Raw genomic sequence first — 15,143 nt, forward strand, 5'->3', positions numbered from 1 at the left:
AGACAATTCATGTGAGAGGAAAACAGATAAAATACAAAAATACACAAAAAGAATAGAAAGAGAGAAAGATAGAGGAGAGGAAAACAGTGAGAGAGAGAGAGAGAGAGAGAGAGAATGAGAAAGAGCGAGTAAGAGACATGTTCATGTGCGGGGGACAGACCCCGTATTGATCTGTTCGCGCAAACTCCTGGTCCTTAGGCTCCCTCCGCGGCCGACCCTCACCCCCGCTTGTCGCCACCCTCATCCTGTATCATTCCTAGTTTCCGAATGCATGGTCCAGAGTCCTCTGGAGGTTCAACTATGATCCCGTTGTCTTCGCCGCTTATTTGAAATCCCAATTGACACACAACTTCCTCGCTGTCTCGTTTGACTCCGAAGGCATATTTCAAAGTCTTCTGAAAAAAAATTTTTCCAGCAGCTACTCCAATAATCACCATCTCGAGAAATATTTTAATTCAATGCTAATTATCATCTTCTTTTCTTCGTGTAACTATTTACAGCTTCCGGATTGTTGCATACTGAATGATCTTTTCAAGGTTTTCATTACAATCTTGATCAATCTCTCCTTCGGCTTTCAAAAGAAGAAATAAATCGTAGGCAATGATAACGGTTTTACGTCAATAACGTGCAATTATGCAGACGCTGAAGGAATCATATTGAAAGTCACATTAAAATCAGACGTTTCATCTAACTAACTGATTAAATCGTATCTGCTGTGCACTAATTCTCAATTGCCTACGGTAGAATTAACTCTCATTTCATGCGAAGCTTCGCGGTAATATCTGATCGTTCTTAAATGCGCTCTTGCAAAGCTAATTGATGTAATTACCAGGCCACCTTGAAGATCCACCATGACCCTGCTCCTCGGGTCACAGCTTGACAAGGGTTGTCTCTATAGAGGGTGCGACCGATGCGTTTGTCGCGGCGTCAACGTCGATATATCAACTTCTACGTGCTTTCATCAATAATGCAGCTAGAACTTTCTTTGTCTTAGCTGAAATTCAATTTGTAAAAAACAGGTAGATTGAAAAATATCGACAAGAGACAGAAAATATTTTTTGTGCAAACATGCAGGATGTTTCGAATCTACTCGTATTTGTTGACGAGTTAAATTAATCTCTCTAATCTTTCAAAAATTGAAAATTTATAAATTAGAAGTCTATGAAACGACGTTAATTTTCTTTTAACTTGTCCCACCTTTCACGGGGAACGGGAGGTAATTACGTAGATAACGAGCAGTTTTACGTCAACGACGAACGCGTTAACGACGTTGTGGTGGCGCGTGATCGATGAATGAGGAACAATGTCGTTTTCGTGCGTTGAACAAGCTGTATCGTTTTCGACCGTAGGCGGTCGACGTTTAATTAAATGGCGGAGGGCGTCGAACAGCAACCTGAGGAATGGGACAGGTATTTGGTCAGACGAAGGAAAGGAAAAGACACAAAAAAAGAAAAAGAAAACAGTGACAGTGAAGGGTTGGATAAATATATGTGTTGCAATCATGGATCAATCTGGATCAGTGTAAACGCAAACAATTACGAGAAAGAATGAAAAGTGTCGAGAGGGGTTTTCGGAGACAATAGGGTTTTTTTTAAACTCGCAACCATAAAAAATTCTCTCAATCCTAATTAAAAAAAGAATTGCATAAAGAGATCAGTAGCGTAATTGTGAAAATACTCTCTTCCGAATTAAAAAAATATTATAATTCTAGTGCCATTTTTATATTCAAGTCTTATAATCCTTATAACAAGTGATCAAAAGGGCTCACATCATAAAATAAGCGATAATTATTACATTCAGAAGACAAAGTCGCTCAATGATTCTTTAATGTAATTGGTTATTGCTTTTAGTTCTTTGTTGGATCTAAAGTTACAAATACCAATCGTGATAAAAAATATTGAATGCTCACTGATCGACTTTATCTTCTGAATGTAGTTAATATCGTACAGTGATTACATCATTTGCTAAATATAAGCGTCAATGATAGAAACGATAGAAACTTAGCACTTATTATCTATTTATTAAAGTATAAGGACTTATTTGTAAAGTATTGTAAAAAATTAAGTTACTAGGTTACAATTTTTTTTGTAATTTTCCAATTTGTAGTAAACTCGTAACTATTATAATATATAAACTTATTTTAACTTTATTCTATTATTATACTACGCATATTCATATACTTATGATATCATACTTATGATATGTATATACACACATACACGCGCGCGCGCGCGCGTGTGTATATATCTAAAGCAAGAATAGAAATGCGTTCTTGTTTTCAGTCTTTCAAAAGATATTTTACTTTTCTAATTTTTTTGACACGTCATACCTAAATTTTTTATTCTATTGTTTTTATCTAGAATAATTACTGTTATTTAATTATTTAACAATTAAATATAAGAAATGCTATATTCATTTACAATTATTCAGACTTTTAATTATTTTCTGCACTGAGAAAAAAATATAGTTAATTTTAATAAATATTTAGTTCAATACTGCCAACTAAATATTTACTTACAATAAGTAAATATTTGTTCAATAAAAAAAATAATTGTTAAATCAAATTAACATTTCTTGTATCAAATAATATATCTTTATATTTAATAAATATATCTTTATATTTAATAAATATTTAATTTATATTTAATAAATATTAATCTATATTTTTTTTCAGTGTGCCCTTTTTGAAAATTTCTTATAATTTCTCTGCAAAATTATGTCTTCGGTTTTGGTGGAAAACAAACAGATCTGATCAGCATCGTCGTCACTGACGGCACCTGCCTCTTGTTGTGTAAAATTCTATGCTCGAGATTGACGGAAGAAAATTCTGTGGCAACCTTTCGCGCTGTTAAAGTTAACATTTTCATCAAATCCATTGTTGTTCCATATTCATCTAAGATGTCGCATAAGCATTGTATATACCATGTTCCTTCAAAGGGACTCCTCCAGGTATAAAAACCTTAAAATAATAAAGAATTACATTGAACGTATTTATTTATATTAATTCATTGATTTATCAATAATATCCTCTCTTTTGTTATGTTATTTTCAGTGACTCTCTGTAGTTATACTAAAAGATTATTTATTTTCCAGAACAAAAAACTAGTTAGAATCGCAAATCCGGACTTATCTAACAGATTAAATTATCATAAAAAATTAATATTAAATTTTATGTCTTAAGTAAATGCCATAATCAATATAATACAAATGATTCTTTTAAATACAGCGGAACTTCACTACGTTTGATTTTAAATCATGTAAAATGCTCAACAGATTTAAAAAGTGACTTACATCACTTTTTATTCCTTTATATGTACATATAATGTGATTAAAATAATTTATTTTACAGTTAGTTATTATGAGTGTCCTAAGATTTTTATATCTAATTAAATTTATTGTACATATTATATGCGTTTTTTGCATATCGCATTTAAAATCTTGAAAAGAAATAAATTCAATTTATGCTATATTTTCTTTAAAAAAAAGATTAACTGCGTATTAACACTTAGCCTTTTTTAACAGTTGTAATATGTTTTTATTAAATAATAGCATTAAAAAGTAAGTATTGTAATAGTTTCTTTAATAAAGGAAATATTAAGGTAATTAATTGACACTTACCTTCAACTGAGCTGTGAGCTAACATAAAATCCGCGTGAATCGGAATAGAATAACTTATATTAACTGAATCAGTTTCCGTTCTTTTTAAAGATCGATTGGCTACCAGTTGAATACCATCATCGGATTCATCGCCTCTACAAGCCTAAACAAAAAGTTATATAATAATGACAAAGCGGAAACATATCGGAATACGTCGATAATTTAAAAGTAGAACAAGACTCGAAAACATTAAGTTTTAATTGATTTACTTGAATAAAAAACAACTTAGGTTTGCCCGCAAGCGTCAAACATTTATCGGCAGTAAAAGGCTTCCAAAGCTCGTTGGATGTATACATGACGTCGTTCGCGCATATTATGCCCTTCTCTAGACCATGGGTTAATGTAATGACACAGAGGCAGTCATTATCCGTATGGTCGAGTTGACTCACTGTTACATGTAAATACAATCGTACGAAAGTTGAATTGAATAAACACACACACATAGAAAAAATAGTTTTACTAAATTATATATAGTTTTACTAAAGTATTTTACTAAAAATTTAAATTTCCTAAGCTAAATACGAACGTGACAAAATAATTTTATTAGATTATCAAAATAATTATGTAAAATACTTAAATGTTAATGACCATGTTGTAAAAGTTCTACGTAATTGAGTTGGTGAATGCAGAAAGGAGAAGAGACATCAAATTTTTCAGTATTAACAAAAAACTATTTAAATTTAATATTAAAATTTAGATTCAAATAAATTAATCTGTAAATGTGTATATAAAGCCTATATAAGCCAGCACTAGATGAACAGGTGCAAATTATAATACGTGACTTATTCGTATAACTAATAAGGATCCACATCAAGAATTGAAACATTTATGTATCTATTTATTAAATAAATTATAATTTGCACCTGTTCATCCAGTGCTGACTTATATAGACTTTATATACACATCTATATTTAACTTTAGTTGTAATAAAAAAACTAACAAAATTATTTTGAGAAATTAAGTATGAAATTTAATAAGCTTTATAATCTTTGAAATATTTATAGTTTCTGAAATGCTTATCTATTAAATAAAAATCTTAAATTTCAAATTTGATTATATCCCTTTTACACCCCAAGCAGAACGACAAGTCATTATAATCAAAATGACTCCAAAATCATTATTAAAAATAATTTTTCGATTATTTCCAATTCGTTTTAATGTCACTATGACGTTATCGTGACTTGTTGTTCTATTTGAGATTCAACATTAAACTTATATACTCTTTTTGCACTCAAAAAAATTAAAAAATTTGTAGTATCCCGGAAAAAAATGTTTTATATATAATTATATATAATTACATAAAATTATATATAACTATATAAAAAATTGACATATTTTATATACAATTATATATAATTATATATAAAATATGTCTATATAGATATATTCAACATTTTTTCCCGAGATGCTACCATACTGTATATTTTTTAAAATAATGTCTTTTTTTATATTAAACACACAACATGGGATAATTTACATAAAACTTTTCTAAAACATTGGAGTTAAAATAGTGATTATTAAAATATCTCTTATTCTAACTACTTTTCAAGTTCAGTCGCTGGCTTTGAAAAATCTCATTAAAAAGCTACATTCTAACAGGATGTATCATGTAGTATTCCATTTTTTCAAATCTCCAAATTCTTGCAAATTCTGGACTCTTTCTACATTTACTACTCATTTTCAATGTCTATTTTAAGCTGTTAGAATTAGAAGCCTAAAATAAGTTCCTTATTTGCACTAAAAGTGTATCAATCCGCCATTTCAAGATCAATGAACAGAAAAACTAATTTTAGAAAAAAAATTGAACTTGTCTCCTTCGGTTGTCGATTCAATTATTTTGATAATCCAAATAAAATTTCAAATTTCTATCTATTTAGTTAAATTGTTTAATACTTTAGTAAAATTGTTAATTCATGTCACGCAACACTAGAGTTTTGTGCTAAGTAAAATACACAGTCAAGATTTGAAAGAAGACGAATACAAAATAAATGTAAAATGTAAAAAATATTTTTACCTCTCTTTAGCACGTCTTGTATTTCGGAAAATTTAAAATCATTGTGAAGTTCAACGTCAAATCCGAGGTCTCCAAAAGTTTTTTGCAACCTTTCTGCATCCTTTGCGGAACCCACTCGTTTCATTTGTGGAGACAAAGAGAAATCTTCATGATTGAAGATTATGCATTTACCGCGATTTTTGTGATTCATGTTATAGCACTCTGCATTCTTTTCAACTGGCATGAAAGCAGTAAGTTTTGGAGGGCTGTTTGTCAATGGCTTTTCTTCGATGCTGAATAAAAAAATAAAAAAAATATGTTTTGATATTAATGAATAAAACGCAGCAAATATTTGTAGTGATTGAAAAACAATTGTAACTAATAGTACAAACAATTGTAACTATAGTATCAGTGAAATTAAATATATACAGTTGTGAGTATTTTTAGTAATAAAGAAGTATTTTCATTCAGTATACTCGTTTAATTGAGAATTTATTCAACTCCAAGTTAATATTACTTTAATGGTAATATTTTTATTTAGTTTACGCTTTATTTAATTACTTCTCGATCTAATATTATCACAAAAATCTATTGAATTGTACTGCTTAGTTTCAGAATTATGATGTCTCTCTAAGTTAATAAGATTTCTCCTTATTATTCATTTCTTTATATAACGTACGTGCCAATAGCGTCGATTGTCGATAGAGGTGATTTCGCCCTCTCGTTGGATTGTTTATCTTCTCGCTTATTGTTCGTTGTTTTTATTGCATGATCATCTCGGGATGTTCCCGGAATACACAAATTCATGTCTGGTAGTGTCTAAGAAAACAATCGGTTTATATTATAAAAGATTTATATCTTGCTTTCATATAATTTTATTATATTAATTATAAAAGTAAATTTAAAATATCTTTCGTTGAAAAACATTAATTTCAATTTCATGTTCGAAATGTAATAAAAATAACTTAAATGTGATATGCATTCGAAAACTTTTTTTATATAATAATTTAACTCTTCTTTTTATATATTTGTTTATAACAATATAATTCTTTTATCGTATGTTTGTCAATAGGCAATTAGATAAATTGTTGTCTAATTTGTTACTCTGATAAATTTTTATCTTTAATAAATAGTTTGGTATTATATATTATTCTAATTGTTATTTATATAAATATTTTTTATTTCAAAAAATAATTATCATGTAACGAGAATATTATTCAAAGTATTATCTAAATAAAAAATTATTTAAATTTTATCAAATACTAACTATACTTGTTCTATGTACTTAGCCCTGATAAAAATACTAGTCTTAATTTGAAATAACGCTTACGTATAATTTGAATTCGATCAGTACGAAAGTCTCGTAATCACAGGCAATTACATACACAGTAATCTGTAGCAGTTAGAGATTTGCACCGACGTCGATCAATCACAGATGCAGAAGCTAAGTATCTTTTCAAGCCAATAGAATCAACCACCGCGGAATTGGATCTCTCCCTTGGAAGAGTGAGGTTAGGAGGTGAATTAGATGATGTATCTTCTATATTGTTATTCGTTTCCGTCTGAAAATTAATCTATTTTAATTAATCTAATTTAAAATTAATTTTAATTTATTTATTAATAAATTATAAAATTAATTTATTAAAATATTACCAATATTTAAACAAGTATAAATTTTAAACTATTATACTAATTTAATATTAATAAATTAATAAAATTAATGTGTTAATTTATTAATTGCATTTATTTATTAAAAAATTCCTTTATCGTACAGTACTATACGTGCTAAATAAAGACTAGCAGACGATTTTCAAAGTAAAATTCAAACACAATGAGAAAAAAGAAAAACCAAAAAGAGAAAAAGGAAAGTAAGATTACACGCAAATAATATCAAATACACACACAAATACGATCATTAAATTACGATCATGTAGATGTACACACACAAATACTATCAAAAATGTACAGTTTGAGCAAACCGTTTGTAAATTGATGGAGGCAACTTTACTGAAATCCTTTGCTCAAAATGCTTTATTGCTTTTCTGTTTACATGCTTGCGACTATACAAGTAGATGGCAAAAATTGCGAAATACGAATTAAAATAAATCATATTCATATTAGATTAGTTAACAAAAATTCGATAAGAAATGTGTTACAATAAACTACTTTGCTGCTTTTGGTAATTATTGTTAACAATCTATCGTTAGTTAAAAAGTTATGGAAATTTTTTCATAGTTCTTAAACAAATTAATTTAATAAAAAAGTTGAAATACTATATATAAATAGTATATCTACTGCGTTGATAGATAAATTTTAGTAATGCTTCTATTTGTTATAAACAATTTATTGTTAATTAAAGAATAATTATGGGAATCTTTCTCCTTCGTAAAAAAAAGTCCTGGATACAATGTGTGAATGACAGTGTAGCGACACGTGCGCGCGGCGTCGCCCTCAGATATATTTTTCTTAGCGAAAGAATAACAAACAATTAATATACGTATATTATGTGTTCTAATGTTCGTTAAATGTTTACAAGTTAAAATAATTAGACCGTCCATGTGAGCGTCACAGACATCCTTTTCACTCATTCAACGGAATTGCATATTGTTAACATATGTACACATCTTTCTTCTAGCTTTTCGAAATATGAAACCTTGTCGTATCAGACATGCGAGTGATGTACGAGTGATATACCTATGCCATTCAGGATTCTGTAAGCCAAGCAACGATCTGAGGAGTCAGTCTCTTTTTACTCGTCGACGCGAATGCACCACGCTTTCGACTTCTGTCTAACAAAATAAAGTACCAGTGTTAGCACCAACCGAGTCGCCGTTATTACCGGACCACTCCTTACCCACAACAGTGTCTATTAATAAATTAAAGAAATAAAATAAAATACTCTACAACATTTTAGTACACGTTTATAAGTGGAAGAAATCGATTATATTTTAGAATTTAGTCAGTGATATAATATACAAAAGTAATTAATAACGTTTTAGTACTCTGAAAAAAAGATTACTCAACCTTAATACATATTTTTTTGAATAGTACTATGTAAAAATAAACATTTACTTACATTTATTACTCTTATATTTAAGTTTTTTTAAAGACTAACCCCAATAAAGCGGTTTTTTTTGCCTGTTTTTTAACCCTTAATTTCCCAACTGTGCCAATTTCCTGAACTGTGTGCCAAATTTTACTCTACAATGAGACATTACAAAGAAGTTTCAGGTGAAGGTGACAATTGTTATCACAACTGAAGGTGGTGTTATTAGGTATATTACGGCTATGCAAAAATCCGATTTTTTTTTTACATTCAAGGCGTCATTTACGTAAGACTGCACTTGTAGAAGTGTGTTCGCCACAGTGGGCTATATACATACGGAGTGAAATGAAGAGCATCGACATATACGAGTATAGTACTGGAAGCATGCGACGAAATCTCTTTGATCTTTCGTCTGGATCAGAAAGAGTAAGGTAATTGGAACAATAAAATGTGAAAGAAGCGTAAATGCTTCTTTTACATTTCATTGTTCCAATTTTCGCCTTCTAGAAGTTTTGTTCACGCTTCTGTTACTCTTTCATTACATCTGATTTACGCTCCGATTTATATTTTCATCAGGGCAAGATTTTAACCCAGCTAGCAATGCAACAAGAAATAAGTATCGTGTGCCGCCAGCTCTAGTTAGTCCAACGTTGACGAATAAATTTATATATAAAGAAAGGGGCTGCACACAATGAAAGAAATAGAGAACAGGATTCACCACACGAATGAGCGTTCTTCTTAAAAGTTTCATAAAATACCGGACTTTGCAGATCTATAATGATCATGGAGCTGTCATGCCGACAAGATTCTAATCCAGCAATACAACAAGAAAATAAGCACCGTGTGCCGCTCGCTTAAAATGTTTAGTAAATAATTAGTGATTATTTTTTGTTGATTATATAAATTATATATTTGTTTTTAATACTCACCATTTTTAAATAATTTATATTAAGTTAGGATCCTTTTATATATAAACTCGTCTTAATATCGATCCTATAATAATTTTAATTTCTAGGAATATATTAATTTATTAAATAATATAGCATATAATCGAATGTTCATAATGTCAATAATGTGTGCAATAAGTAAAATAATTTAGTAATATTAGAAATGTAATAAAATTTTTTTATTTAAAATAGCAAGTAATCGTAACGCATTACTTTTCAGGATTAGTTACCTTGTGACGGTACTTATTATTTAACTTTTCCAATCCTAACTATGTTATATATACTGATTGAGAGACATATACCCAGTGAGAAATGACAATGAAATCGATTCAATATCGATTCCATTCATTTCTCACTGGCGCCACAGTATATATGCTATGCTTCCAAACTTCCTCTCCGAGGAAGATTTTACTCTGTATCACTCTGTATGCTATGGTATACGTTACCATATTATATTGTTCGAGTAAAATTTTCCTCGGAAAGGAAGTTTTGAAACGCCCAGTTTCGAAATGTTCAGAAATATTATATATCGAGATATACTATAGAGAGAAGACTACTGTAATTAGTGGATGCGATACGATTTATGCCGTAGCCATATCATATGGAATACCGATTTACGATATTTCATATCATATGATTTATTTCTATTTCTCTCTATAACACTATAAAGAAACATTAAAGAATCTGGAGACACGGACGTGCCTCTTTTACGCGAAATCAATATATATAAAAGAGAAAATATGATACAACTAATAAATTAAGAGATCCAAATATAAAACGAAAAACTACTTCCGGTTAAACTGTTCATTCCTTAGTATTTCTTTTTCCTAAAACATACACAAAACTATGCAGTACCTTCTTTTTCATAATTTTTTTCTTTTCATTAAAGAGTTGTGGCGCGTTTCTATCGATTTTATCAATATACTGCTGTATGTAGGCGCGAGTTAAATAGCGATCTTTGAATATTTTCTTCAACCAGCTATAGCATTCATCCACACTTGATCCTTTTTCAATTAACAAGTGCAAATATTTGATTCTTTCCTTGTGAGAACAAAATTTTTTCTTGTATGGTGCCATGACTCTGGCGTTGATCAAAACTGAACTAACACGTGTTCACTCTTCAACAGTCAAATTTCATAACTTGTGACTTAAAAATTAAAAATAAATCGTATTATGACGATTATTGTATAATAAATTAAATTATATATCACTGATATAAAATTTATCGAACACTGAATTCTCCTTAGATCAGTTTGGCTTTTTCAATATTAAAACTACAATAGAGATACAACTGCAACTATGAGAGAGCATAATCTACGAATACACGAATCTAACACGAAGGTTAAGCATGAAGAGAGAAGGGGAAAGATTTTCCCTTGTGAAAAATAGCAGAGTCATCTTAGCCAATCAGCGTTTAATACTTTCGCAGGTCGAATAAGGGATTTCAGCGATTTTTAAATGCTTGATTTTCACTCATGTTACACTATCTCCGCGCAATCTAACGGTCATTTAGGGCTATACTAAGGCCATAGACAAAATTTTTCTAACAGTAACCATAAGACGTAAACTTAAGCCGATAAGGATATTGTTCTAGAGCTACATAATCTAACGGAAATACAAGTAGCAATAAACTTATCTGTAAGACAAACATCAACCGATTGAAATTTATAGATAAGTCTTATAAATAAATTTACGACTATTTCTATTAGATTATGTAGATCTAAAGCAATATTCTAATTGGCTCCCCTAGTAGTAAGCTCATTTTATCAAAATAACGATAAAATGATGTCAGCTTGCTACCATCGGCTTAAGTTTACGCCTTACATTACGCAATTTTGTCTGACTAATCGGCATTTTAACTTTATAATCAATATAATATAATGAATAAAGCCTGTATTGTAATTGTGTGTATATCGGTCATTTAATTTCTCGTTGTCTTTCTATTGTCTTGATCTCTCTGCATGTATGTGTATAAAATTTTAAATTAATTATAATTATTTTTATTTTCATTATTATTATTATTATTATTATTTTCATTTTTGCGAAAAAAAATAATTTTTTAGAAAATAAAATATAAAAAATTATTCTCTCTCAAATGAAAAATAGAAACCTCTGCTTACTTTTAGAACCGCGTTAGATATTTCGAGAATTGTCTTTATTAATTACACGAAACTGTCTAATTTTATATAAATAAATTCTTCTATTATCCTGCTTATAAAAATATTTAGTTAAATCTAAAATTAAAACTCTTTTAGAGATCAACAAATATATTTATTATGTTATCGTTAGTTTTAACGATGATATTGTATATATACTGAATTTATTAATAACAGTATACCTTGAAAATATTAACTGAGAGGATCGCATGCTTGTTTTATTAGAAGGAAATTTTACATCAACAGCTATTGATATTAATATTGATCTTCATAATATTAATATTGATATTAAATCACACACATTTATAAAATCTCTTTTATCTATCTATCAGAGCAAACTGTAAATAAAGCAGTGATCGATGATGAAATCAGAATAATGGAAACTATTGATGCAATAAAAGGCCACAAGTATCGCAGTATGTTAAACTACTAATGCTAACTTATGCCCGTTTCCACACACTACATTGTAGATTAATTTTAATCTCGGTTCAACTTACTCTTCGTTTTTTTCTAGTTCTAAAGATCAAAATAAGACAAAGAATAAATTAAATCGAGATTAAAGTTAATTTACGTTGGTGGAAATGGACATAAGTTAGTCATCCTTTTCTAACAGATTAGAGAATAAAAATTTCGCCAAGTGATAGTGAAACAAGCGACCGTTATCAATGATTCAGATCGTCATTGACACAAGTATCGATACTTATATGCTATGTATTTAAATTTATATAATGTGATTCATTTTTTTTTGTCATTTTCTAATGATAATTTTTTAAAAATCAGTATGAATTTTCTTTGTACAAGAAACATTAAAAGGCAGTTTACTCATAAATTTTATTTAGCATAATTATTTTGAAACATATCGCAAAAGAAAAAAAAGACGCGAACAAAGGGAAGCGTAGGCCTTTGTTTTAAATGGATAAAATTTAAAAGATGTAAAAAAAAAGAAGTTCTTTTGTATTAAAAATTGTTAGTAGATATATAAAAATGATTTCTTACGTATTGTAAAATTACATTGATTTTTAATCGAGATAATGAACATATGAAGCTCAGCAAATCGTAAAGGCTAAAGCCTATTCTACAATGTATTCTTTGTTTTCTTTTGTTTTTTTACCTTTTATTTTTTTCTCCTTTGCAATCATTTTATCGACAATTGTATTTCTTGGTACATATTTCTTGTTTCTTTCGAAGTTCGTTAACTTTTATCTCGGGCGATATAAAACAAAAAACCGGAAAAGCAAAAAAGCAAGATAAATAATAGCAAAAAGCAAGAAACAGGGAACAAAAAGCATTGTAGAACAGATTTAATAGTTATGTCACAAAATTGTTTCTTCAGCTGTTGATTTTAAATAATTAATATTGAAAAGAAATATTACAAAATATTTGTTAATAGAAATATTTTGATTAAGGATTTTGAATTATTTAATATAATTGTATTGAAAATTCAGCGCAATTGAAGTAGAAATTTAAATATTATTAGCTATATGTATATTCTTGACCCATTATTTCAAAATTGATATGTCTGGTAGTAAAATACTGCATATTAATATAAAATTATTTCGATTAAAATAACTATAATATTTTATACATGCTTGCAATTAATAGTATAAGTATATGAAAAATAATTTTATCAATTTTGCAGAACTGCTTTTCTCACGCGGAGTTTTCAGTACTCTAGATTAAGGGTATTCCAATATATGATTTTATGTGTGTATATGCTTTTCCACAACCAGAGCTTCTATAATTCTTGAAAAGAAATATACAAAATACTACGAAAATACTAAGTATAGTATATACGTTGCATAGAGTTTTTTGTATATGTTTCTTTTCAAAGAATAAAAGTCCGGATTGTATGAAAGCAGAAAAAAATCTGCTTTTTTTAGTTCCTTTATGCTCGCGTCATTTTTACCTGTGACACCTTAGCTTCAGTAGAGTCAGCTTCGTCAATTGCCAAGGATTCCATAGTGCGTCGAAAGAGAGATCCTAAGACACCTCGAGCTCACTGCTAGCAGGTTCTGGTATGTGTCAAAAGTTTTGCGAATAGATACGTCCGAATCGCGTCAGAGAACCGACTGTGAAAAGGGTCAATCTCGACTGATCAACTTCAGATACCATTCGTACCAGACGGCCGACTTATCGGACTTTATCACGTTTGATTGTTATCGCTATCCGTCGCGAGCGGCTAATAGAAACGTGATGTTTATTCACGAAACCGCAGAAACCTTGTACGTCATGTCGCAGGATGTTCAGTGGTTGCGCAGTAATCGGGAACCTTGAAAAGGTCGCTGTCGTAAACAATACACAGTTGGACAATTTGTATAAAATTTATCACATTGTCCTAAATGATCCGCTCAAATTTTTATGTTAATTTAACGAAAGATGAATATGCATGTTAGAAAGTAACACAAAAATATTATATAAAAATATTAAATTATTTTTATGTTACAATATTTTGTCACTCATAAAAATTGTGTTATTTTGATACTGCGAAATATTGAATATCAATTTAACACGAAATTTGTAAATAACATAATGTTTAACATAATAATCATATTTATTATGTTAATTATTATTTAGTTCATATAATATATTATATGTTAAATTAACACTCGAATATATTTAAAAATTCAACATAAAATTTTTACAAAAACTGAGTAGACCGTCTAACACGATATAAATTATTGTTATTTATTATGTAGGATTGTTATATATATAGTTTGTCATCATTTAATTTTAGCTGTGTGTTCCGCAAAACGCACAATGCACCTGATATATCATTTTATCCTTGTCATTTACCGAATACTCAACAAGAATAAAATGTTCTTTATGTGGAACATAGTCTTTATTTATACTTAATCTTTTTTGTCAACATTTTATTATATAATGTAAATATAATCTATTTTATATACTTAATAAAATCATACACTTTTAGTTTGTGTTTTTTTATTTTTGAGAACTTTCGTAAAAAAATTTTTTTTTAAGAGATTGAAAAATATTTTGATCATTTTTAAAATTGCTATAAATATACCTTTATAATTCAATTTTTCTTTTCAATAGAAAAAAAATTATAATACTTGTATTATTAATATACTAGAATTGTCGCTTGAAAAATTATTAATCAGAATCATTTAATCTAAGAGTCCCAGATAGCAAGCTATATCATTTTATCGTCATTTTGATGTCAAATAACGTCATTTTGACGTCAGCTTGCTACCAAGGGGTGTGATCATGGTGGAAAATCTTTCCACCATGGAGTATGATTTATTTAACGCTGCAAATACTTCGTTGACCAATCAAAGAATGCTTCAAATTTGCAGCGTGAAGTGAATCACACCCAAAGTTATTTT

The 15,143-nt window shown here is 29.0% G+C and overlaps 1 protein-coding gene across 1 annotated transcript; it reads right to left on the reverse strand.

Moving 5' to 3' along the window:
• Window positions 1-2,681: 2,681 nt before the first annotated feature.
• On the reverse strand, window positions 2,682-13,876 carry LOC108745463 (caspase-1-like). The gene is made up of 7 exons (XM_018481626.1): window positions 13,706-13,876; window positions 7,036-7,212; window positions 6,330-6,469; window positions 5,672-5,943; window positions 3,867-4,045; window positions 3,619-3,760; window positions 2,682-2,959 (listed from the first exon to the last, which is right to left on the reverse strand). The coding sequence occupies exons 1-7, from the start codon at window positions 13,757-13,759 to the stop codon at window positions 2,715-2,717; spliced, it is 1,209 nt and encodes a 402-aa protein (XP_018337128.1). The 5' UTR covers window positions 13,760-13,876; the 3' UTR covers window positions 2,682-2,714.
• Window positions 13,877-15,143: the final 1,267 nt, after the last annotated feature.

This window comes from Trachymyrmex septentrionalis, unplaced genomic scaffold (assembly GCF_001594115.1).
Source record: "Trachymyrmex septentrionalis isolate Tsep2-gDNA-1 unplaced genomic scaffold, Tsep1.0 scaffold14, whole genome shotgun sequence".
Taxonomy (NCBI): domain Eukaryota; kingdom Metazoa; phylum Arthropoda; class Insecta; order Hymenoptera; family Formicidae; genus Trachymyrmex; species Trachymyrmex septentrionalis.

Excerpts from the sequence above, each read along its gene's own strand:
- LOC108745463 (XM_018481626.1), bottom strand. The coding sequence starts at position 13,759 with ATGGAATCCTTGGCAATTGACGAAGCTGACTCTACTGAAGCTAAGGTG. Across the intron at positions 6,470-7,035 it reads TAACTGCTACAGATTACTGT|ACACTACCAGACATGAATTT; the intron begins GTATGTAATTGC and ends TTGTTTTCTTAG. Across the intron at positions 4,046-5,671 it reads ACAAGACGTGCTAAAGAGAG|TGAGTCAACTCGACCATACG; the intron begins GTAAAAATATTT and ends TACATGTAACAG.